The sequence below is a fragment of the Staurois parvus genome, unplaced genomic scaffold (assembly GCF_062004578.1).
Source record: "Staurois parvus isolate SC_StPar_1 unplaced genomic scaffold, SC_StPar_1.0 ptg000306l, whole genome shotgun sequence".
In the NCBI taxonomy this organism is placed as follows: Eukaryota; Metazoa; Chordata; class Amphibia; order Anura; family Ranidae; genus Staurois; species Staurois parvus.
In genome coordinates this window covers 517,899-540,966 of record NW_028318102.1, presented here as the reverse complement: position 1 = coordinate 540,966, position 23,068 = coordinate 517,899, and the positions used below count along the sequence as shown (strand labels likewise).

At 41.0% G+C, this 23,068-nt stretch overlaps 1 protein-coding gene across 1 annotated transcript in view; it reads right to left on the bottom strand.

Moving 5' to 3' along the window:
- SH2D4B (SH2 domain containing 4B) overlaps window positions 1-21,773 on the bottom strand; it is a 418,243-nt gene extending 396,470 nt beyond the window's left edge. The window contains exon 1 of the mRNA XM_089683343.1: window positions 21,283-21,773. Within this exon, the coding sequence (XP_089539469.1) occupies window positions 21,283-21,466 (184 nt within the window). The 5' untranslated portion in view covers window positions 21,467-21,773. The remainder of the gene's footprint in view (window positions 1-21,282) is intronic.
- Window positions 21,774-23,068: the final 1,295 nt, after the last annotated feature.

Below are 23,068 nucleotides of genomic sequence, written 5' to 3'. Positions count from 1 at the left end.
TGGGATATGGGAAGAACAGCTTTAATCAGGGGCAGACTGAGCATTTGGAAACTCGGCACTGCCCGAGGACCCGGGGTCAGTAGGGGACCCCATGAGATGCCCCTGGTACCTTTCTCATAGGCTTTTTTGAGTTTGAGCAAGGACACAGGGGCCCCATGATCCCCTATTGCCCGGGGGCCCCATGAGTTGTCAGTCCGCCCATGGCTTTAAAGGTAACTTCTTATCCAGTAATCCAAACAGAAGCATACGTATCATTTACTTATATTTGTAGTTTATAACATACAATGGTGTGTCTTCAAACTATTAAAATAATGTGAAATGTCTCAATTTCTATAAAAGTATGAGAACCTTTACAGATATACCTATGAGATGAATTATAAATGTCTTTATATCAATCTACATTTTGATTTTAGATATAGTGGCTCCATTCACATTAAAGTATAACAGTGTTTAAACATGTAAGCCATTCTTAATACTATTCAGATTTCAATGGTCCATGATAAAGGACAGAGCAGTTGAGTATCATATTCTTTCCAAGTTCATTTCTTGAACTAATAAGCTTGCTTTGAAAGGCAATCTCAACCCAGCATAATTGAAGAACATTACAACCTAATGTGCTAATTTAATTTGAGAATGTTATTCTTGCAAATCTTTATCCGGGTATAAGCCATCCACAGAATCCCTGTGGAACATCTAGAACAAATTTTCCAATCATGTCATTGCAAACTGGGGCTCACTATTGATAACAATGATACTGTGAGCCATTGATTTGATTGCTGCATTTTCCTGAAGCTCATCAATACTATTAAAAGGAGAACCTCATTGAAGAGAAAATTGTAGGGTGAAGTGGGGTTATTTTAAACTGCAGTTTGACTGTCAAGATAATGTGCAAGTGAAAGTAAAACTTCACCTAATAAAATGTGCACAGAATTCAATCAGAAAGTAATCCAAACAAGTGCCAGGAGGACGGTAAAGGAGCACAAAATGCAGTTTATCTCACATTCCAGGTAATTAATTGCTAATTTTTGTCTTTTGGAATAAATTGTATCTCAATACAATTAAAATTAATGGATCATTGTTTCTGAGGCGTGTTTTCTTCTGGACCAGCAAGGTAATTAAAAATATCTTTTCCTAAATGAAATTGTACATGCACACTTTTCCAAGAACTTTTAATTCTGCTATAGAGTTTATAGAAAGCAATGCTGTCCATGGTGCTGAGTTTTACTCATGGTTTAACTCCTTGGAGCCGGCACCTTAAGGGGTTTGTGACATTGAGAGGCGGGGGAGAGTTTAGGGTCATGTGACCACCGTGATTGGCTGTCACGGCAGTCACATGATTGGAAAGCTCCCGAACGCAAGTAGTGATTTGGACTTTACTGTGAGGCTGTGGCAAATGTGCCGGCAGCGTGCAGGGTGTGCACTCTCAGCACATTTTTTTTACATTGGGTACGCAAATATGCGGCCCTTCGGTGCCAAGGCCCAGTCGCTGAGAGGCCTCATATTTGCATACGCTCGGTGCAAAGGTTTTAAAGGATAAGTTGACTGTTGAAAAAAAAACACACATTTATTACTTTTTTAAAGTGAAAAAAATATGCATTTATTATTTTTTTCCTTAGTAGTCCACACAGCATTACACCTGCGATTTATGTCAGGCTCCTGCAGACTCTCACTACAGCTTTCAACCTGTACCTCCCATACAGGCAGAGAGTTACTGAAAAGCTGGAAGAATCAATGAACTCACCAATGTCCTCACAAGCCATCTATAACTATGAATGAATGATGCGCCTGTATAGGCAGAGCCCCACACAGCAGCTCTGTTTTTAAATTGTTACAGCAGTGTCTCAGAGAGTATTCCCTGGCTGCTGTCATAGTGCGGGATCGGGGTGTGTGTGGGGCTGCTGGACTGAATAGAGTGCAACTTATAACATGTTACTAAAGGTGAACTTAGCCTTTGTAGGTAAAATGCGATTTCTATGAAAGCATGCATTATAAATCTTTGTATAGTTAAATCCAAGAGGGAAAAGTTTCATGAGATTTAAAAGGAGGATTCTAAAAATGGATGGAAATTGGTCTAGCAGTTTGTCGATGAACTTCCAGTGAATTCTGAATTGCACTGCCATTAATGACAGGGAGTCCAAAGTGCGGGGTGTGGTCAAGAGTGGCATGTGAGCCAACGTCTCCCACAGAGCTTCCACCATTGATCCTGAATTGGTCTTGCTCCCAGCGTCGAGGACACATCCTTCTAGCTACCAAACCCATCCACACTACTTTCTGCTTCCCCTGGTTTATCTGGATCTAGTATTACTAGCCATGGTATCCCGCAAAGGCCAAGGAGGACAATGCTGAGCCAGAGACTCAACATGGTGCCGCAGCATCTCTTCCTCAATGGATTCTGCGTGGTGCGGATAGACAAAAGGATGCAGTGAGTAAACAGCCTAAAGCCAAAACTACTGGGAAGGATCCCCCCAGGGATATGATTTTATGCCCAGAAGCTGTCAGGCTCGACTGGACAGGCCATAGAGGAAGACATAGAGGCTTCCTCTGATACCTTTCATGCCAAATGGGAGGAGGAGAAGCTAGCTAAAGGCCTGTCCTCTATTACAGCTCAGCCTGATCAGTCCATTACAGACGCAGAGGAGGAGGAGGACAGCGAGCAACCCACGCATGCCGAAATACTTAGAGCTGTCCATAAATGCACCACCTCTGTGAATACCCTGAAGGAACATTTTGAGGGGCTAAAGGAGGAAGTGGGACTGATCCAGCAGGATCTGCAAAAGATTAGAATGCACAATGGTTGCTGAAAGCAGAATCAGCAATATGGAAGATAAGCTTGCCCCCTTACACGAGATACACAAGCTACTGTCAGGCTGGCCAAGGCCACTGTTTTGAGTGTGAAGGACATTAAAAACTGTTTGAGACAAACAATGTTCAGATTGTAAGACTCCCTGAAAAAGTGGAGGGCAAGGATCCCATGGAATTTGTGGAGCAGTGGCTGCTTGAGATCGTTGTTAAGGAGGTTTTTACCCCCTTATACTCTGTGGAAATAGCACACGGTACCTCCTAGGCCTCTATCACCGGGAAACCCCCCACTGCCACTGTTGGCAGGTTTCTTGAATTATAAAGACAAAGAAATTGTCCTACAAGAGAGCACCACAACGTCCAGTACAATGGAGCCAGAATTTCTTTTTAGCCAGATTTTTCAGCTGATGTTCACCGGCGCAGGATGCACTTCACAGATGTTAAGAAGTGACTTTAAAGGCTGCAGGTGAATTATGCTATGCTATTCCCGGATAAGCTCCACATTATAGCCAGGGGACAGGCCCACTTCTTTAAAAATGCAGTGGATGCCTCTGCTTGGATTGATTCTAATGAAAAGGTGCTCTAGCAATCAAGGAGGGATGCCGTTAAAGAGGACTGATATGCTGTAGGTATTGCATGCTCTTTGTCCTCTAGGGGCCACCCTCCTGATGTTCTTTCCATCTAAAGTCCTGCCTGGGAGTATACATTACAGTTTTTCTATGGAGAGCATATCACTACAAGTTGTCCCATTTGTTGAACACCAACCATTACAGTTCAAAGGTTTATCTGGATATACTCCCCTGCTTTGGGGAAGGAGAGACCAGTTGTCCTCCACCTACATCTACTGTAGTGACTGTTACTTCAGTTTATACCAGTTCCCTCTTTTTCTGTGCCATTTTAAACCCTGAATGTCCGAGTCCAGGAGAGAGACTATCGAGAGCAATGGATCTGCAACAACCAGGTTGTTAACACCATCTCCCTAATGGCATTATGGCACTTGCTTGTTCCTTTTTTTGTGCACTGTTGTTCGAGAGCATTTCCCACAGGGTGGCTTGTTGAGTATTTTGTCGAGTTCATTTCAAATCCATCTCTAGGACTAAGCTCTTTTGATATGTCTTGCAGCCAATCATATGTGAGAATATTACCTTGCCAACATACAGCACACCACCAGAGAACTCTCCTAGCCCTGCCCAGAATATCTTTTTTATGTTATGATGACGCCCGTTCCTGTCTTGTCTTGGAACATTAGGGGACATAATCTGGTTAAATGCGCCATGGTCTCTACTGCTCTTTGAAAATACCTGCCAGCCATTTGTGCCCTGCAAGAGACCCATCTCATACTAAATACACTGTCTTGCTTGGGTTTCTCTTGGGTGGACTGGGCGTATCACTCCACCCACACCTCCTACTCACGGGGGAGGGGGGGGGTAAGTGTTTTGATATACCGAGCTCTGGACTTTCAAGAACTAGATAAATCAATTGATAATGAAGGTAGATTTGTATTTTTGACATGCCGCTTAAATATGCTAAGATGTATTCTTGCTTTTGTTTATGTACCACCCCCTTTAATTGTGTTGTTTTGAGAGAGCTCCTGACTTACCAGATGAGCAGCCCTGATGTCCCTATTTTTCTCCTTAGATGTCAACTGTTACCTTGATACATCCTTAGATAGGCATCACCAGTTCCATTTGGTAGTGCAGGGCACCACATGGCCCTTTTGAAATTTATTGAGGAGGGGGCCAGAAATTATTCGCTTGTTTCTCTAAAACTCACCAATTTTGTCCTGCATAGACCTAGACTCTGAACTGCTCTTCCATGGGTGCCCATGAAACTAAATGCATTTTGAATGCATCTTTTTCCTTCCCATACGGCTATACTGTAAATGTACAGATAACAACATTCTAGCACAATCATTCAGACCATTCAAATTTGGGGCTGTTTTGGGACACCTTTAAAGCCTACTTGAGGGGGATTTTTGTATCAGATATTACAGCCTTTAAGAGGGCAACAAACGCTCAAAAGGAACAGGCCGCTTAGCTGGTGAGTAGATTGAAAGCTGCTTTTATTGCTAACCCCCTGACGATACCAGAAAAGCCTGGGTATTGGCTCAAGAGACATTGGATCGCATTACTACATCCTCTGCAGATAGAAAACTTTTTTTTTAACAAATTAGCATTCTATGAGGAAAGGGAGCAGACTGGTCGCCTCTTAGCCAAAATGGTGCACTCTCAGCAAGCTACTTCATCCATTGGGGCACTGCGTACTCGTAGCAGACCTGAAATAAATTCCCCAGAGCTTATTATGGCTGAGCTCATAGCATTCTACTCAGATTTGTATCAAGTTAAACAATGCTATTCCAAGGAGTCACTGTCGGCTTATTTTCCTTGCTTGTCAGTTACCAACAGAAAACTCCTGGATGCTCCTCTAACATTGGAAAAATTACAGCTGGTGACCACTTCGTTTTCCAACTCTAAGACCCCGGGGGACGATGGCCTCCCTATGAAGGTATATAAGCAATATGGGGATGTCAATTCGCCCCACCTACTTGAAGTATTTAACAAATCAAGGGAATTGCAGTGTCTTCCAGAGTCAATGGCTATGGCTAATATTATACTGCTATTGAAACCTGGAAAGGACCCTGTTGATCCCGGGTCTCATAGACCCATCTTATTATTACAAAGCGATATAAACATTTTGTCCAAAGTCTTGGCTATAAGGTTAAATACATTTATTATCGCCATCATACACTCAGACCAATCAAAAAATCCACTGCAATCAATTTACGCAGACTATTTTTTAATATTGAGTCGCAGCCAGACAATATGGGTGACAGAGCACTGTTGTCACTGGATGCACACAAATCTTTTGATAGCATCGAATGGCAGTACTTATGGGCCACAATGCATAAGTTTTGGTGCCACATATCTATCCTGGTTGCTCTATAGTTCCCTTAAGATGGCCATTAGAGAGACAGGATGGATATCTCCAACCTTCTCTTTACATAAAGGTACTCGACAGGGATGCCTGTTGTACCCCCTTTTATTTGCCATTGCAATTGAACCCCTAGCCGCTCTCATTCGCTCCCATCCTGCCATATGTAGGTTTAAATATGGTGAGCAACAGGATAAGATTATGTTTTATGCAGATGACACCATTCTTCTACTGTGTGACAGAAATACTTGTTTGGCTGAGGCATTGTCTCTCATTACCATTTTTGGGGTTTACTCTGGCCTAACTATTAACTAGACTAAATCCTCAATTATGCTACTTTATGCTACTCCTGATCCACAGATTACTAAACCAGTAACCAGATTAATATACCAGTCTCTCCTTCCTTTAAGTATCTGGGTATTATTGTCACCGCTCATACAACTGATTATATCCGCCTTAATCTATCATCCCTGTTGCTTCGCATGTGGGACAAAGTTAAAGTTTGGAATAGGCTGAAATTGTCTGCAGTGGGGAAAGCAATCTTATAAAAATAATTTTTATGCCACAGTTTTTGTATATTTTGCACAACTCCCCAATGGTTATACCCCTAAAAATGTTTTGCATTATAAATTCCATTTTTCATTCCTTCCTATGGCATAACAAGCCCCCCAGGGTGAAATTAGAGCAGTCTAAGGATGACAGCAGTTTAGCTTTACCCAACCCATGACTATATTATCTTGTGTCCCAGTTGCAACATGTAGCAAGAACTTAGCCATCCAAAACAACCAGCAGTATGTCTAATAAGTTGTTTCCAACGTATGCGCTAAATTTCATATTCCCCAACACATGCATTTTTATTATCTACAAATGAAGCACGCAGTTCAGTCGCAGACAGGAGTGGTTGATTGGGTTCAGTCGCCCACTCATATATTCAATTTCATGTCTGAAACTACTTCTTATAAAGGTTTTGTTTCAACCAGCTACAGTTGTGTCCAAAATTATTCAACCCCCAATGCTGTAAAGGGGTTTAGGGACTATAGTGTACATTTGGAATTGTATTCAGAATCAAATCCTACAAGGACGTTGTAACTACCCAAATGCAACTAAAATGACATCAATTGTTTATGTAATACAGTAGTAAATGGTTCTTATGTGGTTTCTTCATTGCCACAATTATTCAACCCCTTAAAGACTACCACTCTGAAGAACAGAGGTTCATACAGGTGCTTTCCATCAGGTATTGAAAACACCTGTGGATGTCACCGAGCAGCAATCAAGCATAATAAGCACCAATTAGGCAGCTTTAAAATGACTGTGATACTCAGCTCCTTCTAGACATTTACTGGTGTGGTTACAAACATGGTGAAGGCAAGAGAATGGTCCAGGAAGACAAGAGAAGAGGTGATTTCTCTTCACAGGAAGGGCAATGGCTATAAGAAGATTGCAAAGATGTTAAACATACCAAGAGACACCTTAGGAAGCATCATTCGCAAATTCAAGGCAAAGGGCACTGTTGAAACGCTACCTGGTCGTGGCAGAAAGAAGATGCTGACTTCGACTGCTGTGCGCTACCTGAAGCGTAGAGTGGAGAGAAGTCCCCGTGTGACTGCTGAGGAACTGAGAAAAGATTTGTCAGATGTGGGTACAGAAGTTTCAGCCCAGACAATAAGACGCACACTGCGTAATGAAGGCCTCCGTGCCAGAACTCCCAGGCGTACCCCCTTGCTGTCTCCAAAGAATAAGAAGAGTCGACTGCAGTATGCCAAAAGCCATGTGGACAAACCACAAAAGTTGTGGGATAGTGTTCTGTGGACTGATGAAACAAAATTAGAACTGTTTGGGCCCATGGATCAACGCTATGTTTGGAGGAGGAAGAACAAGGCCTATGATGAAAAGAACACCTTGCCTACTGTGAAGCATGGTGGAGGGTCAATCATGCTTTGGGGCTGTTTTGCTTCTGCAGGTACAGGGAAGCTTCAGCGTGTGCAAGGTACCATGAATTCTCTTCAGTACCAGGAGATATTGGATGGAAACGTGATGCAGTCCGTCACACACCTGAGGCTTGGGAGACGTTGGACCTTTCAACAGGACAATGATCCCAAGCATACCTCCAAGTCCACTAGAGCATGGTTGCAGAGGAAAGGCTGGAACATTTTGGAGTGGCCATCGCAGTCACCAGACTTAAATCCGATTGAGAACCTCTGGTGGGACTTAAAGAAAGCAGTTGCAGTGCGCAAGCCTAAGAATGTGACTGAACTGGAGGCCTTTGCCCATGAAGAATGGGCGAAGATACCCGTAGATCGCTGCAAGACACTTGTGTCAAGCTATGCTTCACGTTTAAAAGCTGTTATAACTGTAAAAGGATGCTGTACTAAGTACTAAGATTGAATGTCACTTGGGGGTTGAATAAAACTGATAATGCTGTGAGCACAGAAAAGACATTTGTGGTTATTTCATTATAACTGTTATGTTATATTTGTCTGACCTACAAGTGCCTCTTTAATGTAAATGTAAGCAAGATGACTGAATGATCAAAAGCAATGTCAAACTGGCCAAAACACTCAATTTCAGTGGGGGTTGAATAATTTTGGCCACAACTGTACTCAATGTTACTGAATGTTTTCTTGAAGGACTTATCGCTCTAGGGTGGCATCCAGGTGGGAAAGGAATGTTGATATATTTGAGAAGGAGCAGTGGGAAGAGGCCCTACAGACAGTGAGGCTTTGCTCCCTTAATGTGACACAGCGCTTATCTCAGCTTTACATTCTTCTTTGGGTCCACCTGCAATACTTAAAACAATGGATGTGTGAGCAGACCCTATGTGTACTAGATGTTCCAGAGATCATGGGGACTTGATTCACCTACTGTGGAGTTGCCCCCAAGCTTCAGCTATATTGGAAGGGAGTCCTTAGTGCTATTAATAGAATATTCCAGGTTACTCTAACTTTGCCTTTTGGGCATTCTGCCTAATTTCCAGGTGGAAGACCCTCATACACAGGCAATCACTAGAGCCCTATTTCAAGCACAGAAGTTAATTCTTAGCCCCTGGAAGTCGGTTGACCTTCCTACCTTGAAAGAGTGTATCACGCAAATGGTGGATACGGGGCGTTTGGAAAAATATATCTACCAACACAGAGTGGGTTAAAACAGATTCAACACCACATGGTCCCCCTGGCTAGATATATCTGGGTTGTCCCCTACTGATGACTTCTGGTCATTATCTTGAGAATGGGCTATGGCTAAATGGTATATGGCTATGGATTTTAATAATGTTGAAATTTATCTCTTTATGTGGTGAGTTGTTTGGGCTCTTCTCACCATCTACATTGAGCTGCATTGATCTGCACAGATCATTGTGGGCTTAACAATAGGGCACATAGAACACAATTGTTTTCTATGTGCTTTATTCACACTGTAATGCTGAGGTGAGGTGTGGTGCACTGCATACAAATGCAGCATGTCTGAATTTTTTGCAACACAGCTCACAGCACCACAGTACATCCCAATTTGCTACAGTGCATAGACTTCAATGAAATACCATTTTGTGACAATTCAATAAATGAAAATGAAAAATTATAAACAGTGTGTTGTAATAGCGCATCACACCACCCCTACACAACTAGTAGCAGTATTTTAGCATGCGGGCTGTAGACTAGTCCTAAGTCAAACAAATTAAAGCCACCAATCTAGCTAACACTTTTTAAACAGTTGGAACTACCTTTTTTTTCTTCTGGAATGATTCAACCATACGAATGAAGGATAAATGTAAACACTCCTGGCAGTGTAATATTATTTGACACAACTCCTGTAACTGTCTTTTCTGGGCCACTTGGCTTCTTAAATGGAGTGTAAAAGCAAGATCAACATAGGGTCAACAGTTAATAAAATAATGCTTTAACTACAGGCCACTGAAGGACGTCCCTGTACATCCTCAGGTTTGAGTAGTTTTATCAGGGCCATGGCTGCATCTTTTTTTTTTTCAGCCAGCAAAGCTGAATAAAGTAAAAGTGATCTGAGCAGCTAATTAGCCTCCAGATTGCTTTTACTTGCCATGGAAGTGGGTCCCCTCCTTCCCGTTGCCACCCCAGTCTCTCCTGCAACAGAACTGATGCCAGAGGTTCTGCTGGCTGACCATAGAGATGACTGAGGACCAGATCATCTGTATGGTCTAAGAAACTGGAAGCAATGAGTATTTTGTTAGTTACAGTTTTGGTCTAATGTAAACAGACCATTACTGGCCTGTGAAAGAATCAGATCAAACTGATCTAGGTTTTATCTGGTGCTTTGAAGAGCAGAGAAGAGATATGGGGTCTAATAAACCCAAGATCTCTTCATAAACAGGGCCTGTCACTGCCCCAGCTATTACAAGGGATGCCATCCACTTGCCGACCAGTCATCTAAATGGTACATCACTGATCTTTTAGTAATTGCACCAGGATGATGCCTACAGATGCAGGTATCATCCCTGTCCCATTATTTAGAGCCAGTGGTTGGTTCTTTTGTAATAGCGGTCAGAGCAGCTAACTAGCTATGATTGCTATTACAAACAGTGGGAGGGGAAATCCTCCCCCCCACAGCTTCTGCCTCTTGCTCTTATAGACCCCAGATCCCTCCATAAAGAGTACTTGTCACGTACCTATTGCTTTCACAAGGATGTTTACATTCCTTGTGACAGCAAAAAAACCTATTTAAATCAGTGAAAATGTAAAACCGTGTAAAATAAATAAATAATAAAACACTTGCTTCCCACCAGAAGTACTGCTACAGGGTAGCACGGGTGTGTAAAATCACGTGTATATATACTTGATTTTGCAGTTCCAGGGAAGAGGGCGCTCGCTCCCTACCCACGCCACCATTTACTGGGTCCCGGCCAGTGATTACTCGCCGGCGCCGGTGATTGCCGAGCATCTCCAAGGGGGGGGGGAAACTGTTTGTAAACAATACAGTTCTCTCCCCTGTCAGCTCCTGCGAATTGCTTTGCACAGCCATGCAAAGCAGTATGCTTACAGTGAATCACACACACAGCACACTATGTAAAATGGCATACAACACACAGGTAACCCTTTGATCGCCCCACATGTTAACCCCTTCCTGCCCAGTGCCATTAGTACAGTGTCAGTGCTTTTTATTAGCACTGATCACTGTACTGGTGTCACTGCGGATGTCAGTGACACCAAGTCAGTCCCCCCAGTGTCAGAATGCCCGCCGCAGTCCCGCTGAGAGTCGCTGATCACTGCCATTACTAGTAAATAAAAAATGTTTAAATTGCAGTATATATACCACCATGTGTAAACAAGATTCATTTACATGTATTGGGATTTTGTTTTGGCAAAGACATGTAGCAGAATACATTTTGGCCTAAATATATGACAAAATTAGATTTTTTAATTTTTTTTACTGGACATGTTTAATAGCAAAAAGTCAAAAATATTGTTTTTTTTCTCTAAATTGTCAGTCTTTTTTTTATAGCGCAAAAAAATAAAAACCGCACAGGCAATCAAATACCACCGAAAAAAAGCTCTATTTGTGGGGAAAAAAGGACGTAAATTTCATTAGGGCGCAGCGCTGCATGACCGCGCAATTGTTAGTCAAAGTAACGCAGCGTCGTTACACAAAAAATGGCCTGGCCAGGAAGGGGGGTAAATCCTCTGGAGGACAAGTAGTTAAAGCATCACCTATGGATAGTAAAACTTATGTTGTTTGTTGCGTGTACAATTTTAAAGCGTACTATGTTTGGTATCAATTTACTCATAACATCATCTTATATATTTTACAAAAAAGATGGGTTATGTATTGTGATTTTTTGCATCAAAATTCAAAAAAAGTATATTTTTTGCCCAGAAAATTGTGTTTGAAAAAATGCTGTGCAAATACTGTGTGACATAAAAAATTGCAAAACTCACACATTTATTCTGTAGGGCCTCTGCTTTAAAAATATATAATGTTTAGGGGTTCTAAGTAATTTTCTAGCAAAAACAATTGTCACATGGGAACAAAAAATGACAGAACTCATTCCTTTTGTTAGCCATAAAAGTGTTAAATAATAATAATACAAATATTAAAATAAAGAGAAAAATGTAAAGCACCCCTGTCCCCCTGTGCTTGTGCAGAAAGGTGAATGCATAAGTAATTCACTCACGCATTTCTAAACCACACATGTGAGGTATCACTGCAAATTATATAGCCAGAGCAATAATTCTAACACCACACCTCCTGTGTAACTTGAAACTAGTAACCTGCTTTTAAGGTGTCACCTATGGAGATTTTGAAGTACTGTAGTTTGTTGCAATTCCACAAGCAAAATATATACTATTTGCAATTTTTTAAATATTTTTAATCTTATTCAAAAAGGCATCGTAAAGGTCAATGGCAATCCCCACTATAGACTAAAAGTATAGAATCAGACTTCAGTTTATTGGCATCTAAACAGTTTGTTTTCTGATGAGTTGCACTAAATGTTTACCGTACTTTGCTACACTTTGCACATCTTCTTTAAACACGAACACAGGAACCTAAAAACTTTATTCCTTCTATTTGTTTTGCTATGACTCTGCCCAGTTTGTGCCCCACTTTTGTTTTCATCTCCTTCACCCTCCTTTCTAATGTCATCACTCTCCTTGGAGCAGGAGAAAGTTTAATCAGGTCTTAGAAATAAGTTCTAATGGTAAAATTAATTCTACAAGGCCCTGCTGAGGTCACAAATCTTTCCTGGTTCTGTGGCCAGGGGTGGACTGACCATTTGGAAACTCAGGCACTGCCTGAGGGCCCGGGGTCAGTAGGGGGCCCCATGAGATGCCCCTAGTACCTTTTTCATAGGCTTTTTTGAGTTTGGGCAAGGACACAGGGGCCCCATGATCCCCTTTTGCCCAGGGGCCCCATGAGTTGTCAGTCCGCCTCTGTCTGTGGCAGTGTGCCAAGTCTGCATCTTGCCCTTATAATCTTTCCCTTTGTGTTGTCATGTCTCCATCTGATCTTCTGGTTTCCTGACCATGGCTTGCTCTACTGCATGGCTCTGACTTTTGTACTTGATACCATCTTTGGTTCACCTGCCATTGTGTTTCTAGGAATCATGCACAACTACCCATACCTAAACCTACAGAGCCGTAGATAATTTGTTCTTCTGGGGGTGTTCAGCTCACAGCTGAGCTGCATTTTTACTGTGCCCCCCCCAACTTCTATCCCTTGAAGGAATGAAGGAAGGGAGGGGTGGAAGGAAGGAAGGCATGGGTGGAAGGAATGAAGGAAGAAAGGGGTAGGTGGGTGGAAGGAAGGGGTGGATGGAAGGAAGGGAGGGGTGGGTGGAAGGAAGGAATGAAGGGCTGGGTGGAAGGATGGAAGGGGGATGGAAGGAAGAGGGGGGGGGGATGGAAGGAAGGGAGGGGGGTGGAAGGAAGGGGTGGATGGAAGGAAGGGAGGGGTGGGTGGAAGGAAGGAAGGAATGAAGGGCTGGGTGGAAGGATGGAAGGGGGGGTGGAAGGAAGAGGGGGGGGGATGGAAGGAAGGGAGGGGGAGTGGAAGGATTGAAGGGGTGGAAGGAAGGAAGGTTAGGTCAAACTCAGCATGACTCCTTCAGAAGCATCAGAGCTGTGACTGTTAGCTGCTGTGTTCAGTTTCCTGCCCACACATCTTCTGAAGCTGCACGGACCGGACTGTGGGAGGATGGAGGGAGGGGCTGGGCACTGAGAAGAACACAGCGGGTGGAACACAGCGGCAGTGGGAGGGAGGGCAGAAAGAAACCCGTTCTGTGCAGCGGCGGGGGCGGCGAGCAGTTCCAGGACTAGGGGTGTGTGGGAGGGGTGGTTGTGGTGACAAGCAGCAAACTCCTGTATGGCTTACAATGAAGCAGCTGAAAGCCGCTCTCCTCCTCTCCCTCACGCAGCTTTCAGCTGCTTTATTGAAAGCCATACAGGAGATCGCTGCTTGTCACCACCGCCACCCCTCCCACACACCCCTAGCCTCAGAGCTGTTGCCACCTCCACCTTATTTCCACTCGCGGGTGAGTGGAAATTTCGAGGGCTGCAGCCTTCAGGGATGGTTGGTAACTCTCCTATGGGGGGGGGGGTTCAGACCCCCATGACCCCCCTTATCTATGCCCCTGTAAACCTACACCAGCAATCTGCAACTGCAACTCAGAAGGTAATAACTTTTTAGTACAGGTTCACTCTTTATAATACTACAATGCTTCTAATCAACACGAGATAGAAAATCCATGTCAATTAAAATCCAAAGAAGTGTCACTTCAAGGGCCCAAATGCTATTGCATAGACAGGGAAATCTAAAGATAAACACATTACCAAAATTTAAAACAGAGGTCACTGGCTTCATAAAAAATGTAACATGTTTATTAGCCCCTTCCTGCCCCGTTGTCCATTTAAATGGGCTAAATACAACCTGGGGGGTGGGAAGGTATGTCTGATCATGTGACCAATTTGATTGACTGTCACAGGAGCTGGTTCATCTAGTTCAAGATCAATATATAAACACAGTGCAATGCGCTAACCATTTACAAAATAACTTATCAATATAATTATGCAAGATTAGTGCAAGAGTGACATGTGCATAATAAATACATATAAAAATGTGAAAAGTCCATAAAAGGTGAATATAAAATAATGATCAAACTTCATCATCAAACAGTGCCGCAAAACGGTGATGTTATCCTCTACCAACATATATCAGCCACCTCTTATCAAACAATCAGACCTCTAGGCTATAGGAGATCAGAAGCACTTTCCCAGCTCAATGAGATAAATGAATGGCAGCAGGCATGGAACATACAATAAACCTTTTTATTTCTTCAGATAGAATAACCCACATCCATATTATGCAATGATCATACCAAAAGAAGAAGACCCACATAGCATTATGCTGTAAAATCTGTTCAGTTTATTAAAAAGAAAGGTACTATAATTAACTGAATTTTTCCTCTAAATTGGTCAGCTGTAAAACTTGTAAATGCATTGCCTATTTACAATTTTGAGTAACTTTTCATTTCACCACATTACAAGGGTATTTAATTTTGAGCCTATAAAAGTATGCAAATGCTAACAATAAATTTCTCTTATCTGTATTTGTCAAACACCATTGATAGTGTTTTATTATATCTGTTCAACAAAAACTATTCATCCAACCAAAAATCTTGTAAGCTGACAATTGTTACTCACTGCCTCTGGACTGTTATCACTTAACATTGTGGCTTGCTATCTCCATGGACTACAAAACATCCTGGTCTAATGGAGAAGTGATTGGGAAGTGTTATGCATTCCTAATATACTGTTTTGTAGTCCTAACACAGTCCCTGTCTTAGAGTGACAACACTGTTCAGTAGGATTGTCACCCTAGGACAGGAAGTGAGTTAATGGCTTAAAGTAAGGTAACAAAAAGCGTGAAAAAGAAAACTAAGGCACAAACCATATGTAAGGACTGGTAAGCTGAAATACTATCAATGTTTGTTTTTAGGCTAAAATAAGATTTAAGTAAATGCAGTTTTATATTAATTATTTAATTGATAGTTTACATACTACAAATAATTTCAGCATAGGTTTCTATTGAGCATTTTGCTCTGATCAACATTTGAGCAAGAGTATTGGGGTGTACAAAAAGTAATAATACTATCTATTAATTTTATGTATCCTCTCCTATACATGAACTATTTAGCTTGGGGGGTCTGTAATGGGTTAAGTCCACAAAGTGCATTTTTTCTGCACATTATAAAAATTGAAAAATTATCTAGCAGCGAAACGGTTTATTTACACTTGAGTGGAAATAGGCCTATCAAAACCACTTTTCTTTGTATTCCAGAGAGCTTAGCTCCTATGAGTGATGACTAGACTGTAATATAATTTTATATATGCCACTAAACTGCTCACATGTTGCATAGCAACAGGTATACAATGTAATTCTGTAAATCTAATGAAAGTATTGGTAACATATAAAAGGATGTGTTGCTTCAAAGATGTTTATTGTGCTAGTAAGGTTAGTCTAAGTTCAAACATGACTTACATTATTGAACCAAAGTTTCAACTTTATATTTTATGTTAGACATTTTATATTGCCTTCAACTAGCATAATCTTCACATGTCCTTTATGTTATGTCTCTTACCCATAAAGCAAAGCTTTCATGAAAAAACATTTGTTGGTTGACGATCTTAGACTTGGAAAGAAAAAAACCTTTTATTACATATATATTATTAAAAATAAAACAAAAATAATAAATAATTCCTTCACATTTCCTTGACTGCATTTACTGTAATGGACAGGATTTGAAAGCTTAACAATGAAAAAAAGAAAAACTTTAGTACATATTGCTACTAAGCTACTGTTTATTTTCTGACATCCTACTTCAGCGATGCAGAAGGAATGTTTGCAGAACACCACTAGTCTTATATGGTGCATGTCTACATAATGTTATAATGAAATATTGGGGTTTTATCATGAAAGTAAGATGAAACAAATAATCAAAAATACAATAGCCCTTGCAGAATGCAGAATATTAATTTAAAAAAATAAATAAATAAATACACACACACACACTACAGTGGGGATCGAAAGTTTGGGCACCCCAGCTAAAAATTTGTATTAATGTGCATAAAGAAGCCAAGGAAAGAAGGAAAAATCTCCAAAAGACATCAAATTACAGATTAGACATTTTTATAATATGTCAACAAAAGTTAGATTTTATTTCCATCATTTACACTTTCAAAATAACAGAAAACAAAAAAATGGCATCTGCAAAAGTTTGGGCACCCTGCTGAGTTAATATCTTGTACTGCCCCCTTTGGCAAGTATCACAGCTTGTAAACGCTTTTTGTAGCCAGCCAAGAGTCTTTCAATTCTTGTTTGAGGTATCTTTGCCCATTCTTCCTTACAAAAGTCTTCCAGTTCTTTAAAATTTCTGGCCTGTCTGTCACGCACTGCTCTTTTAAGGTCTATCCATAGACTTTCAATTATGTTGAGGTCAGGAGATTGTGAAGGCCATGGCAAAACCTTCAGTTTATGCCTTTTGATGTAATCCCCCGTGGATTTCGAGGTGTGTTTAGGATCATTATCCATTTGTAGAAGCCATCCTCTCTTTAGCTTCAGCTTTTTCACAGATGGCATCAAGTTACCATCCAAAATTTGCTGAAATGTTATTGAATCCATTTTTCCTTCTACTCGTGAGATGTTCCCTGTGCCACTGGCTGCAACACAACCCCAAAGCATGATTGATCCAACCCCATGCTTAACAGTTGGACAGAGGTTCTTTTCATTAAATTCTGTGCCCCTTCTTCTCCAAACGTACCTTTGCTCATTCCAGCCAAAAAGTTCAATTTTAACCTCATCGGTCCACAGAACTTGTTTCCAAAATGCATCAGGCTTGTCTATATGTTCATTTGCAAAGTTCAAATGATGATTTTTGTGGTGAGGACGTAGAAGAGTTTTCTTCTGATGACTCTTCCATTAAGACCATATTTGTACAAGTATCTCTTTATAGTGGAATAGTGTACCACAACTCCAGTGTCTGCCAGATCTTTCTGGAGGGATCGTGCAGTCAAACATGGGTTTTGAATTGTTTTTCTCACAATTCTGCGAGCTGTTCTGTCTGATATTTTTCTTGGTCTTCCAGATCTTGCTTTAACTTCCACTGTTCCTGATGACTGCCATTTCTTAATTACATTCCGAACAGAGGATATTGACATCTGAAAACACTTTGCTATCTTCTTATAGCCTTCTCCAGCTTTGTGAGCGTCAACTATTTTCAGTTTCAGTTTTCTAGACAACTGCTTAGAAGAACCCATGGTGCTGATTGTTGGGGCAAGGTCAGATGAGTCTGGGCATTTAAAACCTTTGAGATTGACATAACCTAGTCTTCCCAGACGATGATTGAGAACAATCCATGACACTGGCAGGTCTCAGCTTTGCAAAGGGGGCAGTACATGCTATAAATTCTGCAGGGTGCCCAAACTTTTGCAGACGCCATTTTTTTGTTTTCTGTTATTTTGAAAGTGTAAATGATGGAAATAAAATCTAACTTTTGTTGACATATTATAAGAATGTCTAATCTGTAATTTGATACCTTTTGGAGATTTTTCCATCTTTCCTTGGCTTTTTTATGCACATTAATACAAATTTTTAGCTGGGGTGCCCAAACTTTCGATCCCCACTGTATATTGACAAAAGTATTGGGACTCCCCTCCAAATCATTGGATTCAGGTGTTCCAATCACCTCCATGGCCACAGGTGTATAAAATCAAGCACCTAGGCATGCAGACTGCTTATACTGCATCTGCATCCAAGCTGCATCCAAGCCTTACACCACCAAGTGCAATGAAAAGCATCATATGCAGTGGTGTAAAGCATGCCACCACTGGACTCCGCAGCAGAGGCATGTTCTCTGGAGTGACAAATCACTCTTCTCTGTCTGGCAATATGATGGACGTGTCTGGGTTTGGCAGTTGCCAGGAGAACAGTACTTGCCTGACTGCATTGTGACAAGTGTAAAGTTTGGTGGAGGGGGGGGATTTCTGGTGTGGGGTTGTTTTTCAAGGGTCGGGCTTGGCCCCTTAGTTTAGGGAAGGGAACTTTTAAGGCGTCAGCATACCAAGACATTTTGAACAATTTCATGCTCCCAACTTTGTGGGAACAGTTTGGGGATGGCCTCGTCCTGTTCCAACATGACTACACACCAGTGCACAAAACAAGGCCCATAAAGACATGGATGAGTGAGTTTGGGGTGGAGGAACTTGACTGGCCTGCACAAAGTCCTGACCTCAATCCGATAGAACACCTTTGGGATGAATTCGAGCGGAGACTGCAAGCCAGGCCTTCTTGTCCAACATCAATGCCTGACCTCATAAATGCGCTTCTGGAAGAATGGTCAAACATTCCCATAGACACCCTGTGTGGACAGCCTTCCCAGAAGAGTTGAAGCTGTTATACCTGCAATGGGTAGGCCAACTCAATATTGAACCCCACGGACTAAGACTGGGATGCCATTAAAGTTCATGTGTGTATAAAGGCAGTCACCCCAATACGTTTGGGAGATATATATATATTTTTTTTATTTTTTTTTTCTGATAGTAAATAGTGTAGTATGTTCTTTATTAATTCTGTTCAGCTTTTGGACTGTCGCTTTCTCATAATTTTTAATCCGGACATCTACATTTAGATCATATTCTTAATGACGCTTTCTTAATTTTGGCATATGAATATACATGCCTGTGACCAAAGCTCATAGATTACTAATTTTGAAACTGTAGCTTCAACAATTAGATTAAAGGAATTCAATATTATTTATAAAATCTTTTTTTTATTTGGGCAGACACATCCATGTTACAAACTGGATTTAACCTATATCTTAGTGGGCAGTTATGCTCTGGGGAAGACAACATTAACCAATGCACAATGGTTTCACAATGTTTTATCTAGAAACATTTAGGTAAATAGAAAAACCGGTATACAAAAGAGTGATAAGTAGAAAACAGCAATGGACCAAACCATCAACTTCACAGTGAAGTATTTATCAGGTAGACAGTAAGATGTTATCAACATCCGAGTTAGAGTGCCAATGCGCCATTGGCATTTAGAAGAATCAGCATGACAGTGCAAAAGACAAAAACATATAGGCACAACACTTATAAGAAGCAAGAGACTGCAATAAATGTACATAGGTCAAGGATCCATGGACCCTATAAACACAAAAAGGCAGTGGCCAAGCAGCCATCCTTGCTTACAAACCAGGTCATACCAATCCTCCCATTATTTAAAAAAATTTTTTTGGGGGGGGTAAATGTTGAACCCCAAGACATCGAGAGAAAAGAGGAAAGGAAGAGGACAGGAAAAAAAGGGGGGAAGGGAAAGACAGGGAAGGAAGGTTAATAAGTTCCTCCCACCTCCCTGGGCCACACTCCAATTTTATGGTGTTTGCCAGGACTATAATGACCCATTTATTGCTGTTGAGAAGCAAGAGGTGTTTGATATTTATAGGAAAACTATGGAGTCCAGATTTTTCATATTATAGTGAGATAAATCTAATTAAAGGCGGTATCCAGAACAGCACCCAATATGTTAATATGTATTTGTGATGCAGGCCAAATGGACAGGCTAAAGTTGGGTAGCTCTATTAAAGGATCCACCATGTTCAGTGGCCAATACAGAGCCCACCCATGTACAGAGCATATAGTGGTATAAAAAGTTGGACCTCAAAGGATTGAGAAGATAAAGCATTGGTCAGGAGTAAAACCACAGGCCATGCCATGAGGTGGAGTAAGAATGAGAAATAGGCAAAAGGAAAAAAAGGGTAAAAGAGATATTGAGTAATGGAGCAAGGAGGTAAGAAAAAATCTTTCAATGAAGACACCTGTTCCAGTGACAACTGTCAACATTTTTTTAGCTATGCATACACTTTACAAGAAAATTAACATTAAATCAGTTATTATTTTTATCATTGTTACCTTTATTAGAATTATAAATTATGCAATCCTATAGAATACTTTAGTCTAACTGAGAACAAGCAAAAGCTATGACAATAATAACATACAAAAATACATGAAATAAGAAGAATGAACCTTACCTAAACATTTCTGCCCCTACATTGCCCCTTCTGTGGCACCCTCAATTATAAGACCTCATGCACATGTACATGAAAATACAAAGGCATCGGGCATTTTACACTTGAACATAGATGCATGTTAGTTAACATGCCAATGTATTTACAGGCTTTAAACCCATTTTTGAATGCTGCATTAAGGGGTATAAAAATTCCCCAAGCACACTTTTTACATGTATACCACATACATGCATGTAAATGCATTTTAGAGGCTAGAATAACTTAATATTCTAACCAAAAAAATTAATTTATATACATACCCTTTTAAATGCCATGCACCTATAAATGTACATAAACCTGCACAATTAGGCATCAAAACAAGCATTTTTGGGGGATTTCTCTACCAGCTCCTCACAAAAAGATCCAGCATATATAGGAATATTTTAATACAACCATGTGCATGTGGCCTTAAAGGATAAGTTCACCTTTGGGGACATGTTACATGATCCAGCCATTTTTAGGGTGGAACATGTAACATGTTCCCATAGCTGCAGCCGTGCCTGACGCCCCCCCCCCCCCCCCCCCCCTGACAGATAGTATGAGGAGAAGTTTCCCCGTACTATCTGTCAGATTTGAAAACATAGTTCTGTGAATGAGTGCCTACACGTTCCGGTAGCCTTAGCAGTTGTGGGCTTGTAGTTTTCATTGAACTACCATGGCGCTGTGGAACGCTGTGGTAGTTGATTGAAGCTTCCTGTCAGAAAATCTGCTTGCTTGTATATCCCATACGGAAAGCAGATATTCTGACAGGTGTGCAGGAGACCTGCAGGGCATCAGCGATCTACTGATCACAGGTGCAATGCCTTCTAAGCTCCTGCAGACAAAAATAATAAATGCATATTTTTTTACCTGCAAAAAATGTATATTTATTATTTTTGTTAAAAAGGTGAACTTATCCTTTAAGGTCAAGATAGATTATATATTTCACTTCCAAGTAGTATTGTCTTAATTTAAAAACTACTTACTGTGTTGGAACTTGGCTTTAATCTTCATCTTTGATTCCTCCTTGTCAAGACTTTTGTCCCAATCATTCCAACGTCTTATTTGCTCTTCCCTCATTTTGTAGAAGAGGATTTGTTTCTGTTCCTCATTCAGCTCAGCCAAAAGATCAGGATCGATGTACATATCCCTTAAAATCTGCTGCAACATGATGGTAGGGAATCCTCTTTATGATCAAACACACAAAGATAACCTTATTCCCACCAAGCTCCCGCTACTGTCATACTTCCATTTTCACAACCAGTGAAGGAAGTGCATCACTAGAGTGAACGTTCTGGTGAAAATGTATCGGGATCTAAGAATAAAGATATAAGAAAACTAAACTGAAAATGCTTTAAAAGAGGCTATAAAAACATCAAGTAAAAATGCAAAAGCCTCAGGTGAAAAGGGTAACTCTAAAAGGCAGAACAGTAACACACACCTCTCTATGGTTGGTTTGTTTCTGGCTTTGAAGCAATGTGTGCTCAGGATAACAATGTTTTCAGTGATGTCATGGTTAAAGTAACAGCTACACCGGCAATATCCATGTCAAAGCTGTTCGGCCTTTGGCAACTGATCTCTGGTGACAGACAGGAAGGCTTGGTTTTGTACTGAGTGCCATCCGATTACTGCATAGGGCAGCTTTGTGCTAGGCGACAGGGTATGAAGTTTCACTCTTTGATTAACCATTCTACTGCTGGGTGTCCTGTAGTGCCAGAGCACAAAGCAAAGATTTTCTTATAAATGTTTAGGATAAAGGGCTAATAATGTATGTGTGTAGATACCGGTATGTGTGTGTATATATATATATATATATATATATATGAAATATATAATATATATTTGTTTAACAAAATCTAAACCAAACAGAAACTGCTAGCAGGTACAGCTAAGAACACTTTTTAATGGGTAGGGGCACGCTACCTGTACTTGTTTACAGGGGCTCCTAGGAAAAAGACAATTGAGTCAGGAGAGAGTGAGGGTTGTGCTAAGATCATTTATGTTAAATATAATGGAAGATCCTCTTGTCCACTGGTTGTTTTGCTTGTAGTGTTTTAGGGTTGCTGTTAGGGTTTTTTAGTTATAGTTTTAGTTATTTTCATTTCAGCTCTATTTTATTTGTGCCTAATTAGATTAGGTTGATTCTTTTTTTTATTTATTTTATGGGTTCAGCAGAAGCAGCAATAGCATGAAGAAATGAGACCACAAAACCTGTCCAGGAGGCCCAAAGGGAGAGTCAGAAACAGGTTCCCATGCAACTATCAAGGAGCAAACAGCATCTGTACCCACAGGTCAAATCAATGGTAGGGGAACTTCATCTAGAGGCAGGGCATGTGTGCCTTTATTTTCTGTGCTATACACACACACAGAGTACATGGAAGAGGTAGTGGAGTGACTAAACAAGCTTTCATCCTCCTCCCTGTCTGAGCGCTTGATGTCAGCAGCAGCCTGTTCTGCCTCCTCACAACCTTTCCTACCATTGCCCCACCAGATGGCAAGGAGGAGTTATTTGAGCACAGTATCAGCCATTTGCTGCAAGAGGATGTGCAACAATTAATTGTGTCTGAGGTTGGAAAGGAGGGCAATGAATGCATAGAGGGAGGTGACAATAAGGAGGGAGAACCAATTGGCATAGATATTCTTGCAACCTGAAGCCAAGTTGTCTCCAGTGATGAGCAGGAAGGAGGTGATAATGAGGTCTCCAAACATATATGTGTGTCAAATAGGGTTGTCAGTGGTGTACCCCAGGGTTCAGTGTTGGGACCCTTACTT